The following is a 22,315-nucleotide window of genomic DNA, read 5'->3' as shown; positions in this document are numbered from 1 at the left end:
CGATTTGGCACTGTGTCGCTTTAACTGACAATTGCGCGGTCGTGCGACATGGCTCCCAAACAAAATTGACATCCTTTTTTCCCACAAATAGAGCTTTCTTTTGGTGGTATTTGATCACCTCTGCAGTTTTAATTTTTTGCGTTATAAACAAAAAAATAACGACAATTTTGAAAAAAAAAAAAGCATTATTTTTTACTTTTTGCTATAATAAATATCCCAAAAAAATATATAAAACAACATTTCTTTCCTCCGTTTAGGCCGATAAGTATTCTTCTTCATATTTTTGGTAAAAATCGCAATAAGCGTTTATTGATTGGTTTGCGCAAAAGTTATAGCGTTTACAAAATAGGGGATAATTTTATGGCATTTTTATTAATAATTTTTTTTTATTAGTAATGGCAGCGATCAGAGATTTTTATCGTGACTGTGACATTATGGCGAACAGATCGGACACTTTTGGCACAATTTTGGTACCATTCACATTTATAGAGCGATCAGTGCAATTAAAAATGCATTGATTACTGTGTAAATGTGACTGGCAGTGAAGGGGTTAACCACTAGGTGGCGCTGTAGGGGGTTAAGTGTGTCCTAGGGAGTGATTCTAACTGTGGGGGAGAGGGGCAATGTGTGACACGACACTGATCACCGCTTCCGATTACAGGGAGCAGCGATCAGTGACAGTGTCACTAGGCAGAACGGGGGAAATGCTTGTTTACATTAGCATTTCCCCGTTCTTCCTCTCCGTGAGATGATCACTGGTATCCCCGTGGACATAGAGTCCGTGAGACCCGCGATCACGCTTACGGAGCTCCCGGCGGGCGAAGCGGTTGGGAAGCAGTTAAGAAACTTTGTCAGATTTTCTCCAAATTTATATGGACGGTGGATCGTCCCAGGACAAGACATGATACTATGATTCTTCCGAAGGCCCTGGGAGGAGCTGGGGTCCCAGACACTTCCGCACACTTCAAGGCGACAATCGATAGAGATAATATATATATATAGTGACTCCGTACATAAATAAAAATTGATTAGATCAGGTTTTAAATAGTCCACTGTTTTAAGGTGATTTTCAATCGTGAAATTAACACACGATACACCCAAGAGTCGTGGTTAAAAGCGATAAAGACCTCCACCTCTGCGCACACTGCCATGCTTACTGACTCCAAATGACCTCCTATTACAGGAGATCACACTCGCTTGTGGCTTAATACCCAGCCCGAGCCCTTTGAGAGATGGAACAGTGATCCCAGCGTCTTCACGGAACGTAATCTTTCGCTCAGTTTATGGGAATTTCTCTGATACCAGACATAGGTAGCAACACCAATCGCTGATTTTTGCATTCTATACTCTTTTTCTGTACTATTCCTTTATCTTTTCTTCTCCCCTAGTCTTTTCCCTTTAAAATATCTTCTTTTTCTGTTTTAGGAACAGTATATTTTTTCCTTAAAGTTACATAGAAATTCTCAGGTTTATATACTAATTTTTCATACTAGGGTCAGGATGTCTGTCTTTGATCTATTATAATGGGAACATTATATTGTACCCCTGATAAATTCCGTAATAATCTTTGAGCTGGATATTACAGATTGTCAATAATATCTCCTCTCTTCTCTCAAATAGAAGTTTATAAGAGAAAAAATGGATAATGAGAGGGAGAATCCTCACCCCTCCTTGGGCACAGTGTGATCCCCTTTGGGGTGTCAAAGGGGGAGTGAGGCTTTAATATATTTTAAAATAGGCAGGTGTACAATTTGAAATTGAATGGATATAGTCAAAGTCAAGAGTTTACAATATATTATTTATACTTTATTTCTATATATTGTTAGTGCAGTTCACCACAGTAATAAGACAACCAATAGACTGTGATCACATATTTTGAATTTGCTGTGAATTATATTGTACTGATTTTTTATGCTGATTATACTGTAATAATTTTTCAATGATAATAAAAACTTGAATGAAAGATAGACACACACACACACTCACAATCTGCATATCCATGTATGTGTGGGGGAAAAATATATATATTTTTTTTCACCTATACATACATGGAGAAGTAGATTAATGTAGAGAGAACTGTGCTTTTTTGTATAGTTAATCGACGTTATGTTCATTCTATAAAATAATTTATTCTAGTGAAAAAAAAAAAAGAATGTAATCTTTCAGGGGCATGTGTTGCCCATGGATCCCCAAAAATACATAAAAGCTTCCATACTGTCATCTACTATATAGCTATGCTGGAGTGACCCCTCGCCCTCTTTATTCTTTTTGTGGTATTTTTCTCTAAATATTCTCCTTCCCTCCTTGAATCAAATATCCGAACTTCTGACTGCGTTCCCATGTGAAGTTTAGATCCATGAATTCGCTTTATATCTTAAGATAATGAGAGATCCAAACACGTTCTGATTTGACTTAATATTTTAATTCTTCTCATAGTTGGAGCTAGACTGTATGTGAGAATTCGCCCATATATTATTATTCACTCTTTTATGTGACTATAATGTGTTTCCTTACCACTCCCTCAGGAATACTAGACAGGAAGTCTCAGATTGCACATACTTTGTATATGTTTACTTCACTGCACTGTGTAAACATTTCTATAATATACTGCAACATGATTATTACATTTGTTCTTCTCTCACCTTTCAATAAAATAAGATTGAAAGGAATAAAGCAATAGGATGCAGAGTGCCACCATGCATTGTGTGACTACATTGCAGGAGGCCACTACATACCTCTACCTGGGACCCCACTCATCCAACATATGGATTGTACACTGTATATGGTGGAGGGGGGCACAGCGTGAGGTCAGATCTGAACTCCCCCCCCATTCATGACATGGAGACAAGTGACCCTTCTGCTGGGGGTGCAGCAATGCCTGTGCCCCTATACAGTGCAGCGTACACAGGGGCCTGTGTATACAGTACTGTATGTATACAGTGCAACATGTACACAGAGGTGTATGTATACAGTACTGTATGTATACAGTGCAACATGTACACAGAGGTGTATGTATACAGTGCAACATGTACACAGAGGTGTATGTATACAGTGCAACATGTACACAGAGGTGTATGTATACAGTACAATGTACACAGAGGTGTATGTATACAGTGCCATGTATGTATACAGTACAATGTACACAGAGGTGTAGGTATATAGTACAATGTACACAGAGGTGTATGTATACAGTGCCATGTATGTATACAGTACAATGTACACAGAGGTGGGAGGCCCTCTCCGCTCATTGTAAGCACTGAGGCCGTCCACACACACTCTCCCTCTCACACACACAAGACTCAGGCCGCTGGCTCCCATTCTCCCCGCCCCAGCACAGTACAGCATGCGCACGGGCCTAGCGCGGCCTGCAGCCTCCTCCCCGCCTTTTCTGAAGCCCCCACAAGCCTCCCGGCTTCCGAGGTCCCGCTGCGCTGCCCGGCCAGCGCTGTGCGGGGCGGAGCTGCTGGCAGAGCCCCGGAGCCCGAGCTCCGTGTTGCGGCTGCGCCAGCAGGGCTGAGATAGCTGGAGATTGCGCGGTAGGGCACTCACCTCAGAGCGGCTGCGCTACACCGAGCCTGCGCCGTGACACTCTAACTGGGACCTCTCTGAGCTGCAGTGGCTGCGGGAGCCCACGCTGCACACGACCGAGGCTGGAGGAGCTTGCGTCACCGCCGTCATGACGCCACCGGCCTCTTGGTGTGCGTGACGTCCGCCCCCGGCAGCCATATTAGGAAGGTCTAATGTTCTGTAATAGGAATGTGAGTGTCTCGGTGCTGGGGAGCTCTAACCATAATTATTAAACCCGCAGATATGAAATCTAAGGGTTTCTGCTATAAGCATTCTCTGACCTATTCTATCCTGATACACAAAGCTCACAGAGCTGATTATTACAGGGGAGCCACATCCACCCCACCTTTTATCATCTAATCGGCCCTTCTGATTTGTTCTAAAGTTCCTGGAGGCGGGGCATCCGCCGTGACCATAGCAACCACTGCAACACTGTATCCTCAGCAACACGACATGCAGCCAGGAGAACGGCTCCAGCAGTGACAACACTCTGTGTATGTATTCATCGTATGAGCGAGGGGAGCTCTGCACACTGCTGGGTGGTGATGATGATGAATAATGAATAACGATGGTGATTGATAAATTATTATGATGATGATGAATAATGAATAACGATGATGATTGATAAATTATTATAATGATGATGAATAGTATCGAATAATAATAATGAGGATGATGATGAATAACAATGATGGATAATGATGATGATCTCAATTCTCTCCATTAAAGCGGTATGAAGTATTATATCGCAGCTTACCAATGTGCTGGCTGTAGGAATCTTCATTGATTAGGACACTACCCTTAAGGTGTCTCCACTCTGAAAGAGGAACAATAGAGACACCTTTGGCCAGCACCACTGTCAGTCTGGGTAGAGGGCTGAACTGGCAATCTTAAATCGCACTGCAATCGCAAAACGCATCTTCAGGTGCCATTCATTTTCAATAGCACCTAAATGTGTTGCAGTTTTGTTGCGATTATCATGCGGCAGACCGCAACACGCAAAGCTTGTCGCCCAGAAAGGAGCAGGAACTTCTTTTGGGTGAAAAGCTCCACGCACTGCAGTTTGCCGCAATTGCCACGGGATAATCGCAGAAAAAACACACCACATTTAGGTGTCATTGAAAATGGAGGGCACCCAAACATGTGTTTTGCGATTGTAGTGCGGTTTGAGATCGCGGACAGAATCACGTGATTTTGCCTGAGATCCCAAAACACCAAATGGAGCCTTATAGGCAGTTACAGCAGCAGTTTATATTCTTACTTTTGGGATGAAGGTTTTCATAGATTAAAACTTCTGTAAAAATGTATTTACTTTTATTTTTTTAAATAACAAACATGTCATACTTACCTGTTCTGTGCACAGAGTGGCTCAATCCTCCCATGTGATCTGATTCCAGTGCCCAAAAAAAAGGGGCCAGCACCTTTTTTGTGTGGATGAAGTGTGATTTGAGCCATACAAAGTGATGGACTCAAATTGCACCACACAGAAACACATTGCGGTGCGTTTCCTGTGCAAATTACATGTGATGTAATGCATTGCATCAGTGTAAGCCGAGCCTTAGTTTCTCTGCTTTTATTCATACAGATAATGATACAATTACCTCCACTACTCCTTTCTCCTTTAGTGCAAACAGAAAAACACTGTACTGGGAACCTCTACAACGGGGTAGGCAACCTTTTGAGTACAGTGTGCCTGAAAAATGTTTTCAAAGAAATTTAGCGTGCAGATTTTATAACAAAAAAATGTCAACTTCACACTTTCAATCACGAAAAAGGGTTTTTTTTTATAAAGTAAATGCTGTAAACTACTTTAGTAGTGAGAAATTAACATCCTGCACTCTCACGCCTCAGATCAGCCCCAATTCCTGCAACTCCACACCTCAGATCACTGTCCCCCCTGCAAATATGTTTCACCACTGTAACCCGCTGCACATCTGCCCCACCACTGTACCCCTCTGCGCATCTGTCCCACCACTGTACCCCTCTGCGCATCTGTCCCACCACTGTAACCCCCTGATCATCTGCCCCACCAATTTACCACCCTGCTCTTCTGTCCAACCACTGTAACCCCCTGCTCATTTGCTCCACCAATGTTCCCCCTTTCTTCTTATCTGCCCCACCACTATACCTCCATGCACATCACATTCCACCACTGAACCATCTTCTCATCTGTCCTAACACTGAACTTATCTGCTTATCTGCCCCACCACTGTAACCCCCTTTATCATCTGCCTCATGACTGTACCTCCTGTCCCACCTCTGTTCCCCTTGCTCTTCTGCCCCACCACTGTAACCCACTGCTCATGTGTTCCACCTATGTACCTCCTTTCTCCACTGCACACCAATGCACATCTGTCCCACCTCTGTACCCCATGCACCTCTGCCCCACCGTTGTAACCCCCTGCTCATCTGTCCCACCAATGTACCTCCTTTCTCCTCTGCCCCAACACTGAAACCCCCCCCCCGCCCATCTGTCCCACCACTGTAACCCCCTGCTCATCTGCCCCATCACTGTACCCCCCTGCTTTTCTGTCCCACCGCTGAACCCCCTTCTCATCCCTCCCACCACTGTACCTCCTGAACAGCTGCTCCACCGCTGTATCCCCATGCTCTTCTGTCTCACTACTGAATCACCTTCTCATCTGTCCTAACACTGAACCAATCTGCTCATCTGCCCCACCACTGTAACCCGCTTTTTCATCTGCGCCACCACTGTAACCCGCTTTTTCATCTGCCCCACCACTGTAACCCACTTTACTATCTGCCCCACTAATGTACCCCCTGCACATCTGTCCCACCTCTGTTCCCCCTGCTCTCCTGCTCCACCACTGTAACTCCCTGATCATCTGCCCCACCAATACACCATATTTCACATCTGCCCCACTACTCTACCCCCCTGCTCATCTGGCCCATCACTGTACCCCCCTGCATATCTGTCCCACTGCTGAACCCCCTTCTCATCTCTTCCACCACTGTACCTCCCTGCACATCTGCCGCACCACTGTACCCTCCTGCTCATCTGTTCCACCTCTGAACCACTCCTGCTCATCTGCTCCACCGCTGTACCCTCTTCTCATCTATGATATGCGTGATATGCAGAGTGGTGAAAGGAAGCAGAGATGAGACACATCTACCTGTCCTGGCACACTTATCCTGCTGATTCAACTCTTGCATCCAGTCTGCGTGCTTGTATGTGATGTATGTGATATCACATACAAGCATATGGAATGCATGCGCAATGATGAGCTCAGCTCAGGGGCATTTTCTGAAAGCAGTGGGCCTGTGTGAAGGATCATAAGTTGGGCCCCCGCAGCTGAGAAAAAGTGGTTGGGTACGATTTTCATTGCGCTGAATACTGGCTGTGCCTTAAAGGGACACAGTGTGCAGGGGTTCAGTAGTAGGTGACGCAAAGGTTCAGGAATAATTTCAACAAAGTTCCCAAAAGCTCAACCGTAATTCCACAAACTGTCACCTGATTGGGGTTTTCTCAATCACAGTGAAATCCCTTCTTTCTGAGATTTGTAGTGGCAACCAAGCAAGTCATCTTCCTCCAGATGGTGAGCGGGGCTAGCAGGACTGTGATTGGCTTTAGCAGTGGCCAAGACAGTCCTCCTGGAAACAGGAACCGCCCCCCTTAGCAGAACTGCACCCAATCTCTTCCCCATCACAAAAGCTGACGATCACAGCTACAGCAAAGTTAGAGAACCAAACAATGTTTCCCATCTTGTACAATGTGTGGGGGCAAAGAGCCTCCCCCTCAGTGCAGGTGCGGCGTGGGGAATTCTGAAATTGGAATGCATTAGAGTCTCACTGACACTTCCCTGCTCTGCTGATGGAGAGGGAGTCAAGTGCCGGTGTCTTGCCGAGAAAGTTCCCCCGGCAGATAAGGACCCCCCTGTAGTGCGCAGGTGCAGCGCTTGTGCAGTAGGAACAACAAGGGAGCCGTTGAAAAGAGCCGAAGAAGAACAGCTGATCGTCAGCTCTATACAGCGCCTGCGCACTACAATCTAACCTAAGTCCACGTTAAATCCCCACCATCCAAGTGGACATAGAGTTAGAATATTAAAATGGCGAGCGCAGCGAGGCCGTGCCCGAAGCGTGGCGAGCGTAGCGAGCCCGCGAGGGGCCTGTTACAAAGTGTTTTTTTTACTATAGTCTTGGCACGCAGGCGCCGTGTACAGCTGACTCAGTGTTCAGCTTCGGCTCTTTTCGACGGCTCCCTTGTTGTTCCTACTGCGCAAGCGCTGCGCCTGCGCACTACAGGGGGGTCATTATCCACCGAGGGGAACTTTCTCGGGAGAACACCGGCAGAAGAGGCTTCACGTGCTGCGGGTTGCTTACCCCTGCCCTACACTATAAAAAGAAGAGAGATAGTAACAAAAAAGGGTTTGCTGTTCCCAGTACAGTGACAGTAACAATATCTTTATTTCTATGTATCTAAAATTTAATCATCCACAATATTCATAGAAAAGATGTAGGCTCCTGGACATTTCAAACAAGCAAGATACATAAGAGTGTTATATGTACCCCAATCACACTTGCAGCGTAAACCATTCTAATATTGCCGATTAGGAGATGGAGGCGGTAGACCCACCTACACATGTAAAATATATATATATATATATATATATATTGAAGATTAATGGACACACCACATAAGTGCACATTACTCTGTGTTGTATGCATACAGCTATATATTTATAATAATTTATATTACATTGAAGCGTGAAGGGCTCTATGGTATAAACTCAAATCAAACAGACTAAGCAGTTCATCCCTTGATGCACATATTGTAATATTCACAAATACTGTATTTCAGTGTTGGGTTGCAACAATGTATTATTTCCACAACTCAGAACCTATCTAGACATAAAGGGTTCATGCAGAATGCAGCTGAAAAAAAAGAAGCTTTTATAGGCATTTGAGCTTTTATTTCAGCTTGAAGAAGCTTGTGCTTTTTTTGTGCTCTTTTGCATGTTTTTGTTGAGCTTTTTTGAGCATAAGTGTTTTTTTAATTTACGCAAACCCTCCCCTCGGCTCATTTTTTTCTATTCTTTTTTTTGTGTGTGTGTGTTTTCAAGTATTTCACACGTTTTTGGGCACTTAGGCGTCTTTTTTGCTCGCAAACTCCTCTCAAAAAACGCGAGTTTGGTGGTGGTGGTGGGGAGGGGTTCTGCCTGTAAGAGCATATGCCTGTAAACTCCTGAAAAAGTCATAGTGTGCATGGACACATTGGCCAACATGGAGAGGAGTTTCCAGGCAGAAAAAATGAGAGCTCAGAAAAGCTCAAAAGCCTGTAGGAACCTCTTCTTTGAGCTACAATGTGCATAAGCCCAAATGCAGCTTTATCATAATATGCAAACATCACATAAGAGCACATTGCAAGTAGTGCTTCAGCATATGCACACACAACGGTTTATTTGTAATCACTTGTACCAGCTTGGAACATCTCCCCAAAGAAAATCATTTTCAGTATTGCTTCTGGAATCTATTATACCAACTGCTCAGTTGTTATCTCAGACAGATACTTGATGTGTATGTAATATCCACAATACAGTGAGTATTCACTATGGAGTCCCACGCTGGATACAACAACATACAATGCTTGTCAAGAGAAGTCAACCTGCTTCAATGCAGTATGACAGATGGAGTGAGTCTGCCTAGGAGACGCCAGAAAAGGAAAAGCAACAAATGTACCATGTAAATTTGCTAGAATTCTGGAAAGATAAGAAACCATTTGTTGCAAAAGTTATTCTCTATATTCCACAGGCTGATACTTTGTTGAATATCGGAAAACAAGGAACTAAAAAGACTTGCTGCTCTGAAATAGAGATTTTTTTTTTTTTTCTTTGGGCCAGACCACAGTTATTAAGCATGGCCTGGGGAACAAGTAAATCTAAAACCTTACAGGATGGCAGAAGCTAAAAGGGAAGTGATAACCAAAGAAATTACGAGAATGTTGGATTTGGGGGTTATTGAGGAATCCAGTAGTGACAGGTCAAGCTCCAGTGTCCTTGTGCCGGACAGAATTTCACCTAGTACACACACACTAGTAGTTTTTTTTTGATCGTTCAACCCAGCAGGGCTGAACAAAAAAAACCCTGAAAGCCGCTGTACAACGATCTCTCCTGCTGTGCTATTGTGTTCCACTGGCTATGGGATCATTAAACCCCAAGTTAATAATTCAAACACCATCCAGGGGTGGCCATATCTTGCCAATAAGAAGCAGATTTAGGCCTTTTTATGTATTGCGGTGCAATATAGAATAATTGCAGACTTTGCAATGATTAAGTGCAGAGCAGCCATTTGTACACAGTCAGTGTTACATTCTACAGATTAATATGTATCGTCTAGACCAGGGATATGCAATTAGTGGACCTCCAGCTGTTGCAAAACTACAAGTTCCATCATGCCTCTGCCTCTGGGTGTCATGCTTGTGCCTGTCAGAGTCTTGCTATGCCTCATGGGACTTGTAGTTCTGCAACAGCTGGAGGTCCGCTAATTGCATATCCCTGGTCTAGACCAAGGGTAGGCAACCTCGGCCCTCCAGCTGTGGTGAAACTTACAAGTCCCATGAGACCATGCAAGACCCTTACAATCACAGGCATGACTCCTAGAAGCAGAGGCATGATGGGATTTGTAGTTTTATCACAGCTGGAGTGCTGAGGTTGCCTACCCCTGGTCTAGACTTATGCCTCAGATGTTGGTTTGGGGTGGTATTGTCCTATGTACAGAATGGAAAACATTATTCCGAAATGATGTAGTCATTGGAAATAATGCTCATCCATCAAAGGGTGTTGAATTCTATCTGCTAGGAAGATAGTTTAACCGCTTCAATACAGGGCACTTACCCCCTTCCTGCCTAGGCCAATTTTCAGCGTTCAGCACTGTCACACTTTCAATGACAATTGCGCAGTCATGCAACACTGTACCCAAACACATTTTTTATCATTTTTTAAGGCAGATAGAGCTTTTTTTTTGGTGGTATTCAATCGCTACTGAGTTTTTCATTTTGTACTAATTGCGAAATATTTGAAAAAAAGTCATTTTTCTCCTTCACTGTGGTGCGCTGATGAGGCTGCACTGATGAGATAGCAATGATAAGGAGGCACCAATATGCAGCACTGATAGGGGGCACTGTTGGGCACTGATAGGCATCCCATCCCTGATGGGCACTGTTGGGGCTGCACTGATAATCAGGGCACTGATAATCTGTGCAGGTATCTCCTGTGAGGAAATGCCGCTGATCAGCTCTCCTCACCTCACATGCTGTCAGTGTGAGGAGAGGAAAGTCATTAACCAGCATTTCCTTGTTTACATGTGATCAGCTGTGATTGGACACAGCTGATCACATGGGTAAAGAGCCACGTCATCGGCTCTTTACCGAAATCGGGGATGCGCCATTCCTTGGGGACACAGCCCACCGACAATCGTCGCCATCATAGGAAGTTGTCCCAGAACAATAGAACCACCTTGCAATCGTCATTTCCCTGTACGGCAGGCGGGAGACGTAACCACTTCAGCCCCGGAAGGTTTTACCCACTTCCTGACCAGACCATTTTTTATGATATGGCACAGTATTGCTTTAACTGACAATTGCACAGTCGTGCGATGCTGTACCCAAAAAAAAATTGATCTCCTTTTTTTTCCACAAATAGAGTTTTCTTTGGTGGTATTTGATCACCCCTGCGGTTTTTATTTTTTGTGCTATAAACAAAAAAAGAGCAACAATTTTGAAAAAAAATAATATTTTTTACTTTTTGCTATAATACATATCCAAAAAAAATATAAAAAAAAACAAATGTATTCTTCAGTTTAGGCCAATATGTATTCTTCTACATATTTTTGGTAAAAATAATCACAATAAGCGTATATTAATTGGTTTGCGCAAAAGTTATAGCGTTTACAAAATAGGGGATAGATTTATGAACTTTATGATTTATGTTTTTACTAGTAATGGCACTGATCTGCAGGATTTGTATCAGGACTGCGACATTGTGGCGGACAAATCTGACCCTATGTGACATTTTTGGGGGACCAGGGACCTCATTACATTGATCAGTGCTATAAAAATGCACTGATCAATGTATAAATGACACTGGCAGGGAAGGTGTTAACACTAGGGGGCGATCAAGGGGTTAACTGTGTTCCCTGGGTGTGTTCTAACTGTAGGGGGGATGGGCTACCAGGGACATGACAGAGATCACTGTTCCACATCACTGGGAACAACAGATCTCTGAGATGTCTCCTGTCAGAATGGAAATCGCCTTGTTTACATAGGCAGACCCCCATTCTGCCCCTGTGTACCACGCTTGCGGGTCGCCGGCAGCTGGTCGGCAAGTGTTTAAAGTAGTTGTAAAACCCATCCATTAAATTTGAACTAAGCACATATATGTAGTGTTTACTTACTGACACATGAGACAACATTAGCTAAAAATTTGTGTTGGGAGGGAGCTTAGAGGGAGATAAGCACACGGCTTGTCTCAGAATACAGCTCTGCACATTCCTCTGCCTATGTGGAGTGTGGGGTGTCCCTTTCCTCCAATCAGCTCTCACATAGTGCAGATACAGTCTCTCCACCCACCCCTATGTACTGCTGAATAATAAAGATAGATTTTTAACATGATCTGCACTTTTCAAAGGGTGTAGAAAGGGGAAGACGGCAGATATACAAGTAAAACTTATGTAGGGAGATTTGTTTCATCTCTGTGTATCATCTGAGGTTGTTCACTTCACTGGGTATAGGAGAGGGTTTACATCCACTTTAAGTTGGTGACAGATCATGCCTCTTTGAAGTGGATAGCCCAGAAAAAAGAAACAAATACATGGATGAAATGCTGGTTCCTTACACTACAGGATTTTAGCTTCACAGTTTAAAAAAAAAAAAAAAAAAAAGAGAAAAGGGGTTGTGCCTGAAAAGTCATTAATCGAACGTGCAAACCAGCGCACATTGAAGCGCAAATAGCGTAAATAAATACCCGCATATGTAAACTGCAACTGTCGGTAGGGTAACTGTGGTTTTCTCATTGATAGTAGGGCACGCCCAATACAATTGGTTAATTTCATCTCATTGGATGTGTCTTGTTAGGCAATTAGTAGGTGTTCTCAGTTAATTAACCCTTTTGATGCTAATCTCATTCCTATCACTTCTAATATATCTTTGAAATGGGTTTTTTTCTTTTTTTACCCAAATCTTTCAATACATTACAAAGAACAGAGAAGAGTTTCTAAACCCAATAAATACATTCTTTCAGATCTTGATCATTAACCACTTCAATACAGGGCACTTAGACACCTTCCTGCCCAGACCAATTTTCAGCTTTCAGCGCTGTCGCAGTTTGAATGACAATTGCGCAGTCATCCATCACTGTACCCAAACTAAATTTTTATAATTTTGTTCCCACAAATAGAGCTTTCTTTTGGTGGTATTTCATCACCTCTGCGGTTTTTATTTTTTGCTAAACAAATAAAAAAAGACCGAAAATTTTGAAAAAAATAAAAATTTTGCTTTTGTTTCTGTTAAAAAAAATTTGTAAATAAGTAAGTTTTCTCTTTCACTGATGGGCACTGATAAGGCGGCACTGACAGGCACTGATACGGTGGCACCGATGAGGTGGCACCGATGGGCACTGGTAGGCAGCACTGATGGGTGGCACTTATATGCAGCACTGATGGGCATTCACGGGTGGCACTGGGTGGCACTGGTTGGCACTGATGGGCACTGAAAGGCGGCACTGATAGGGTGGCACTGATACGTGGCACTGATAGGTACTGATACGCGGCACCGATAGGTACTGATACGCGGCACTGATATGAGGCACTGATAGGCATCCCTGGTGGCACTGGCAGTGGTAGGCATTGGAGTGGGCACTGATTGGCAGCTGCCTGGGCACAGATTGGCAGCTGCCTGGGTACATAGTGGTATTTCCCTGGGGGTCTAGGGGCATACCTGGTGGTCCAGTGTGGATGGCTTCCCTGGTGGTCCTGGGCGGCTTCCCTGGTGGTCCTGGGCGGGATCCGAGGGGGGGGCTGTGCTGATAAACAATCAGCACAGATCCCCCCTGTCAGGAGAGCAGCCGATCGGCTCTCTTCTACTCGCGTCTGTCAGATACGAGTGAGGAAAAGCCGATTTACCGGCTCTTCCTATTTACATCGTGATCAGCCGTGATTGGACACAGCTGATCACGTGGTAAAGAGTCTTCCTCAGAGACTACCTAGATCGGTGTTGCGGGGTGTCAGACTGACATACCGCATCAACGATCGCCGCGATGCGTGCCCCCAGGGGCGCGCAGAGGCTCGATATTCCTGATCACGTCATATGACGTCCGGTTAGGAATATCAAAACACTTTGCCGCCGTCATTTTGTAATAGGGCGGGCGGCAAGTGGTTAAAGGTGACCATACACTGCAATCAGTTAGATCTTAAATAAATTTGATTTAGTGCAAAAGCCTGTTTGATTTCCTATAATTTGAATTAATTGTTCAAGTGCGTCTTCCTTTTACCTATTTTGCCTAAATATTGAGTTGTACAGAGATTGGCCAATCAGATTGCATAGTGCATTATTTTTTCTTGGGGATAGAGTGCAGAGAGTTTAGAAGACTTGTCAGTTTTTGGGGATGTCTGCATCTCTGATAGGGTGAAGACACCTCCCAAATTTTGCCAGTGTCTCCTTCAAATATATTCACTTCCTGTCACATAGCTAAACAGGAAGTGAGGGTAAAACCCTACCAATGTCTTTCCTTGGGGGACACACAGGTCAATCTAAATAGTTTCCCCATTAGGTAAATTGCACTCTAGTATTTTGCTCTGTACACCCCAAATTATTAGGTATCTTGGACTTTGGGGTTTATTTACTAATGGCAAATCCACTTTGCACTACAAGTGCACTTGGAAGTGCAATTGCTGGAGATCTGAGGGGGACATGCAAGGAGAAAAAAAAACAGCATCTTTGCTTCTACATGATTGGATGATAAAATCACCAGTGCTTCCCCTCAGATTTACAGCGAGTACACTTGTATTGCAGAGTGGATTTGCCTTTAATAAACCTCAAAATACCTAATAATTTGGGGTGTACACAACAAAGTTCTAGAGTGCAATTTGCCAAATGGGAACACTAGTTAGATTGACCTGTGTGTCCCCAAGGAAAGACATCGGTAGGGTTTTACTCTCACTTCTTGTTTAGCTATGTGACAGGAAGCGAAGCCAATTTTCAGAAAAGGGACACAAAGCCCAACCTAAAAAAAGACAAGCGGGGGTTCTAACACTCACTTGGTTTCCCTCAAATGCCCACAATTAGAATAGGATTGTTTTGAGCTAGATATTAGCTCAGTACTCTAAATGAATGGTTCTCAACCCTGTCCTCAAGTACCCCCAACAGGTCATGTTTGCAGGTTTTCCTTCATCTTGCACAGGTGCTTTAAATCAGAGTCAATGGCTTGGTATTTTGGACAGCTATTTTAGCTAAGATAAATTACCAAAACATGTCCTGTCGGGAGTACTTGAGGACTGAGGCTGAGAACCACTGCGCTAAAATTGAAAATTGCATACTTACCTCTCTGTAATTTTCCTTTCCTGGTTCCTATCCATGGCAGCATACGCACAATCCATGCATATGCTACCATGAAGGTACCAGGAAAGTAGCTTTTAGACAAATCACACCTTTTTTTTGTTTTGCCATGCCAATCAGCCTAGTTAAGCTGCAGCTGGGAAATCTGTTGCATGAAAATTGTTTAGGGGGAATGTAAAATGCATTACTTGGATTGAACATGCATCTGCAAAACAAATCATTAACAAAACACATAAAACAAACATTTTCTACAAATTTTATTGGTCAACAAAACAGGACTTGGAAAAGAGCAAGGAAAGCAAAAAACACATGTATTTTAATTTGAGACAGAATATGGTTTTGAGGTCTGACCATTTTGCAGGAAATGAACAGGAGTTAAAATGACTGCGCTCACAAATGGACAATCTCTTAAGGGTGCTTTCACACCGAGGCGTCAGCGGCAAGGCCGCTAGCGGGGTGCTTTTAATCCCCGCTAGGGGCCGAAAAAGGGTTAAAACAGCCCGCAAAGCGCCGCTTTGCCGGCGGTTCAGTGGCGCTGCCTATTGATTTCAATGAGCAAGGGCGCTTTAGGAGCGGTGTATACACCACTCCTACAGCACTGCAAAGATGCTGCTTACAGGACTTTTTTACCGCCCTGCAAGCGCACCGCTCCAATGTGAAAGCACTCTGGCTTTCACACTGGAGAGACAGGAGAGGCTCTTTACAGGCGCTATTTTTAGTGCTGTAGCGCCTCAGCATGAAAGCAGTCTAAGGATTTAAACATTTTAGTTACAACATCTTGAGGAAGATTTTGCAAAATAATGCAGCACAGACAATTAAATCATAATGAAACTAACAACCTACAAACATTGACAACATCAAAAATATGCTCTAAAAAACATCTGTTTTGCAAAGGCATAAACAAAATACATGGGGGGTGGGACATTTGCAATCTTTATATAACATAGGTTTGTGTGCTAATGAGGCAATTAAAAACATATGCACAGTCCACGAAACACACAAAATGCAAGTTCACCCAGTGTAGAGACAGAACTTCAAAGTGGGTACACCTGTTAAGGATGTCCCTAAATTACTAACCCAAAAAAACACACTCTCTGAGCATGCCCAGAAAAATCCAAGCGCTGTTCTCTCTCTCACACACACACACACACACACACACACACACACACACACACACACACACACAAAAAACAAAGTCCCTGAGCTTGCCCAGACCAACCCAAATGCATTTCACACACCAAAAGCCACAGCAAAAAAACAAAGTCCCTGAGCATACCCAGAACAACCTGAATGCAACGAGCACAAAATAAGCCACCCCCTGTCCAAAATTAAGCACATCATCCAGCATGCTACAAAATTACAGATGGGACAAACACCCCCCGGTCCAGGGGGGAAAACAAAGAGCCTAACATGGGCAAAAGTTATACAACAAATACCATTGCAGTCTATGGGAACTGACTTGGTAATTTTGCTAGTCCCCACTTGGCTGTCTTATATTCTAGTTATTGGCCTTAAAATGGGTATGGGGGCTCAGGTTCCACCCTTGGTATTGGGCTGAGCCCAACATGCCCTAGGCAGCCAGCTATGTTGAGTGCATGTGGCCTTGTATGGTTCAGGAGGGGGTTGGACAATCGCTCTTCTCACCCCTTTCCTAGTTGGCCCTGTTGTGTGCTCTGAAAAAGGATGTGGTTTGGAGTGGTGAAGGCAGCTCACAGCCTTTTTAGAATGGAGTGGAGTGTGGAGTTCCCCTTTAAAAGCAAAAGTTAGCCAATGGAAATCCAAGGGATTGGAGAGGGGAGACAAGACCATTGGAGAATGGAGTGTGGAGTTCCCCTTTAAAAGCAAAAGTTAGCCCAAGGAAATCATATGCATTAGAGGGTGAAGGTTAAATGCCCTTTTAGGAGGAGCTAGAGGAGCGAAAGTCTTTTTACATAATTTTAACAAGGTGCATGTCACATGTTGGCAACGTAACATGCTTACATGACCTGTGTGAAAATCTCCTTAAAACAATACATAAAAGTAAACCAGCTTAAAAAAAAATTTGTCAGGTTTAGAGGTGCGCCCGTTCAACCCATGCAAATGCATGTATGTTGCTTAACATTTACTAAGATTTTGGCCGCGCAGTGAACAAACGCATTTGAATGAGCGCAAGAGCCGCTTGCGCATGCGCACTGCTTACATTGAACTCACGCAGTTCTAAACGTACTTGCAGGCACAGCAGGCTTTCTCTGAAAAAGTTACTTTCTCATTCTATTTTGGGCATATTTGTTACTTGGGCAGTTGTTACTAAACTTCCTCACATCACCCCATAATATTGGCACTTCCATCTTCTGTTAATACTGAATTGGAGATGCCGTACGCCATGTCCATAGTGGCGCACAGATTGCATCCTCCCATGCGCCAGGATCACTATAGTAAATGGAGGATTCGTGATCTGTTACCAGAGCACCATTTCGTAAATATGGAAATGAGCGTTGCGCCTCTACTGATGGCGCACGGCTTTCGTGAATCACCCCCAATGTTGCTGACATGGCTTCAATAATCTGAGTACACACTATGTATAGGAAAAGGGCTCTGGGGAAATATAGTTCTCTGAAGGCAAGTTTATGTCAATAAGAACTGAGCTCAGCAGCTGCCCCTCCACAAAGCCGGGTAATGAAATCACAGCAAGTAATAAGGGCAGATTCTTGCCTCAGGAACAAGGCAAAATAAAAAAAATAATGCTGGGGCATGCTCTAGTATGGGGAGGAAGGCAAATTGGGTAATGTCCATACATACACTTTAAAAAGTGATAAACCATGCAAAAGCTTAAGCCCCTATTCACACCGGGGAGACTTGTCATGCGATTTGACAGTTCCAAATTGCATGACAAGTCACACCCCATTGCCGGCAATGGAACCATCACCGCGACTTATGTCACAGCGATTAATAAAAAAGTTCCTGCACTACTTTCTACCAATTTCATGAAATGAAAGTGCAATGAAATCGGCACTGCAAATCTCATGGATGTGTAGCTTTGAAATCGCCCTGAATTAGAGCAATTCCAAAACCTCACCAGTGTGAACCAGGGATAAATAAGGTTTTCTGTATTCCTTTTAGCATTTAATCATTGTATAAATTAATCTTTGTGCCAGGATGTCTATAAAAAAAAAAACACCAACATCTTTATCTGCAGTTTACAATATATGTATTTATTATCCGCACATAATTTTTCTTATTTTTTTGCAGGAAGTGGGATCATAGAAATGTAAAACTTTGCTCACAGTGTCTTCAGTGTGCTCAACATGGTAATACAATAGTAGTAGTGACTTTATGTGTTGTTATTGCTTAATGTTGTAATTCAGCCGTAGGCTACTTTCACCCTGGGGCGGGGGTGCGTTGGCGGTAAAGCGCCGCTTTTCGGCCACTAGCGGGGCACTTTTAACCCCCCGCTAGCGGCCGAAGAAAGGGCTAAAAGCCCCCGTGTTGCAGCCCTGCTGAAGTGCTTTTCAGGCACTTTGGCAGCACTGCCCATTCCTTTCAATGGCCAGGGCGTTTTGGAGAGCTGTGTATACACCGCTCCTGCGCCGCCCCAAAGATGCTGCTTGCAGGACTTTTTTTCCCGTCCTGCAAGCGCACTACCCCAGTGTGAAAGCACTCTGGCTTTCACACTGGGCAGGCATGAGAGGTGCTTTTCAGGTGCTATTATTAGCGCTAAAACGCCTGAAAAGTGCCCCAGTGTGAAAGGGGTCTCAATGCCACTAATAGTAAGAACTCAATTAGCCAGTACTACAGTGGCTAATTACAGGATTAGCATGCTATTACACATGCAGGATTATTCAGTAATGCCTAGTACACACGGACCAAATGTCGGGTGACATCAGCCGGTTCAATAAAAAACAGTCGACATTCGGCCTGTATGTATGGCAGCCAATCTGACTTATGTCAGACAAACATGCTGGAAAACCAGCAGCCGACCGGCTCCCGATCAGCGTTCTCAGCCAATGGCTGAGAACGCTGACCAGAGTGTTCTGGTTGGAGGGCCACCCCCTGTCAGAACACAATATTACAGCAGGGGAGATCTCTGTACTAACATCGGATTGTTAGTACAGCGGCTCTGACCGGAGCTGTCAGCCCGCTGGGTTGAACGAAAAAAAAAAGACTAGTGACGTGTACCAGGCTTTAGGGCCCATTCACACCAGTCAAGTCCATTGTAGTGTGTTTACCGCATTAGTGTGCATTGCGTTAAGACAGCCCATTCAATAGAATGGGCTGCCTAAAACAACACAATGGACAAAAATAGAACATGCCGCATTTTTACTAGTTTAGCACATTTGTTGTGAAGATGCACTGGGGTGCGATTTACAATCAAAAGCACCACAGTGCACCAACTGCAGCACTGTGTTGTGAACAGGCTGCAAGCCTTATTTTTTGTGTTGATATACAGTATCTCACAAAAGTGAATACACCCCTCACATTTTTGTAAATATTTTATTATATCTTTTCATGTGACAACACTAAAGAAATGACACTTTGCTACAATGTAAAGTAGTGAGTGTACAGCTTGTATAACAGTGTAAATTTGCTGTCCCTCAAAATAACTCAACACACAGCCATTAATGTCTAAACCACTGGCAACAAACGTGAGTACACGTCTAAGTGAAAAATTGGGCCCAAAGTGTCAATATTTTGTGTGGCCACCAATATTTTCCAGCACAGCCTTAACCCTCTTGGGCATAGAGTTCACCAGAGCTTCACAGGTTGCCACTTGAGTCCTCTTCCACCCCTTCATCATGACATTGTGAAGCTGGTGGATGTTAGAGACCTTGCGCTCCTCCACCTTCCATTTGAGGATGCCCCACAGATGCTCAATAGTGTTTATGTCTGGAGACATGCTTGGCCAGTCCATCACCTTTAACCTCAGCTTCTTTAGCAAGGCAGTGGTCGTCTTGGAGGTGTGTTTGGGGTCGTTATGTTGGAATACTGCCCTGCGGCCCAGTCTCTGAAGGGAGGGGATCATGCTCTGCTTCAGTATGTCACAGTACATGTTGGCATTCATGGTTCCCTCAATGAGCTGTAGCTCCCCAGTGTCGGCAGCACTCATGCAGACCCAGACCATGACACTCCCACCACCATGCTTGACTGTAGGCAAGACACACTTGTCTTTGTACTCCTCACCTGGTTGCCAGTACACACGCTTTACACTATCTGAACCAAATAAGTTTATCTTGGTCTCAGACCACAGGACATGGTTCCAGTAATCCATGTCCTTAGTCTGCTTGTCTTCAGCAAACTGCGGGCTTTCTTGTGCATTATCTTTAGAAGAGGCTTTCTTCTGGGACGACAGCCATGCAGACCAATTTGTGGAATATGGTCTGAACACTGGTCATGCTGACCCCCCACCACCTTCAACCTCTGCAGTAGGCATGAGCTCGATGCTCAGGTCGACTCGAACATCGGGTGTTCGTCCGTTCGCCAAACATTATGGGGCGTTTGCGGAAAATTTGAGTGCCGTGGAACACCCCATAATGCACTGTGAGATTGCAGTGCATTTCTGTATTATTGGCCAAAGCATGCACCTGACCTGCATGCTTTGGCCAATCACAGCACGCTCTGCTGAGAGAGCCATAATTGGCCAAAGGGCGCCTTTGGCCAATCATGGCTCAGGGGGACTAAGTTCACGCCCCACACTATATAAGGCTGATTACAGAGCGGCCGTGTGTAGTGTTGTTAACGTGGATAGAGAGATAGCTTGAGTTAGATTAAGCAGGCAGGTTATTCAGTTAGTGGCAGTGTATTTGATTATATATATATATAAATTTTTCACTTTTTGTTATATTGCAGCCATTTGCTAAACTCATTTAAGTTCATTTTTTTTCCTCAGTAATGTACACACAGCACCCCATATTGACAGAAAAACACAGAATTGTTGACATTTTTTTTTAAAAAGAAAAACTGAAATATCACATGGTACTAAGTATTCGGACCCTTTGCTGTGACACTCATATATTTAACTCAGGTGCTGTCCATTTCTTCTGATCATCCTTGGGATGGTTCTACACCTTCATTTGAGTTCAGCTGTGTTTGATTATACTGACTGGACTTGATTAGGAAAGCCACACACCTGGCTATAAAAGACCTTACAGCTCACAGTGCATGTCAGAGCAAATGAGAATCATGAGGTTAAAGGAACTGCCTGAAGAGCTCAGAGACAGAATTGTGGCAAGCCACAGATCTGGTCAAAGTTACAAAAAAAATTCTGCTGCACTTAAGGTTCCTAAGAGCACAGTGGCCTCCATAATCCCTAAATGCAAGACGTTTGGGACGACCAGAACCCTTCCTAGATCTGGCCGTCCGGCCAAACTGAGCTATTGGGGGAGAAGAGCCTTGGTGAGAGAGGTAAAGAAGAACCCAAAGGTCACTGTGGCTGAGCTCCAGAGATGCAGTCGGGAGATGGGAGAAAGTTGTAGAAAGTCAACCATCACTGCAGCCCTCCACCAGTCAGGGCTTTATGGCAGAGTGGCCTGACGGAAGCCTCTCCTCAATGCAAGACACATGAAAGCCCGCATGGAGTTTGCTAAAAATACCTGGAGGACTCCAAGATGGTGAGAAATAAGATTCATTGGTCTGACCAAGATAGAACTTTTTGGCCTTAATTCTAAGCGGTATGTGTTGAGAAAACCAGGCACTGCTCATCACCTGTCCAATACAGTCCCAACAGAGAAGCATGGTGGTGGCAGCATCATGCTGTGGGGGTGTTTTTCAGCTGCATTGACAGGACGACTGGTTGCAATTGAGGGAAAAATGAATGTGGCCAAGTATAGGGATATGCTGGACGAAAACCTTCTCCAGAGTGCTCAGGACCTCAGACTGGGCCGAAGGTTTATCTTCCAACAAGACAATGACCCTATGCACACAGCTAAAATAACGAAGGAGTGGCTTCACAACAACTCCGTGACTGTTCTTGAATGGCCCAGCCAGAGCCCTGACTTAAACCCAATTTAGCATCTCTGGAGAGACTGAAAAATGGCTGTCCACCAACGTTTACCATCCAACCTGACAGAACTGGAGTGGATCTGCAAGGAGGAATGGCAGAGGATCCCCAAATCCAGGTGTGACCATGTGATATTTCAGTTTTTCTTTTCAATTCTGTGTTTTTCTGTCAATATGGGGTGCTGTGTGTACATTAATGAGGAAAAAAAT

At 44.1% G+C, this 22,315-nt stretch overlaps 2 protein-coding genes across 9 annotated transcripts in view; one reads left to right on the top strand and one right to left on the bottom strand.

Moving 5' to 3' along the window:
• NRF1 (nuclear respiratory factor 1) overlaps positions 1-3,705 on the bottom strand; it is a 123,606-nt gene extending 119,901 nt beyond the window's left edge. For 3 of the 5 annotated variants that reach the window (XM_073619355.1, XM_073619351.1, XM_073619356.1), the window contains exon 1: positions 3,550-3,705. The gene's annotated coding sequence lies outside the window, so the exon portion shown is untranslated. The remainder of the gene's footprint in view (positions 1-3,549) is intronic. The other 2 variants (XM_073619354.1, XM_073619353.1) reach the window with 2 other exon arrangements.
• A 34-nt stretch (positions 3,706-3,739) lies between these two features.
• SMKR1 (small lysine rich protein 1) overlaps positions 3,740-22,315 on the top strand; it is a 31,829-nt gene continuing 13,253 nt past the window's right edge. Inside the window, exons 1-2 of one of the 4 annotated variants that reach the window (XM_073619359.1) lie at positions 3,740-3,758; positions 18,362-18,420. In XM_073619359.1, coding sequence (XP_073475460.1) covers positions 18,418-18,420 — 3 coding nt within the window. In that variant the 5' untranslated portion in view covers positions 3,740-3,758; positions 18,362-18,417. The other 3 variants (XM_073619357.1, XM_073619358.1, XM_073619360.1) reach the window with 3 other exon arrangements.

Source organism: Aquarana catesbeiana, linkage group LG03, assembly GCF_042186555.1.
Source record: "Aquarana catesbeiana isolate 2022-GZ linkage group LG03, ASM4218655v1, whole genome shotgun sequence".
NCBI classification, from domain to species: domain Eukaryota; kingdom Metazoa; phylum Chordata; class Amphibia; order Anura; family Ranidae; genus Aquarana; species Aquarana catesbeiana.
This window is presented reverse-complemented; position numbering and strand designations above follow the sequence as displayed.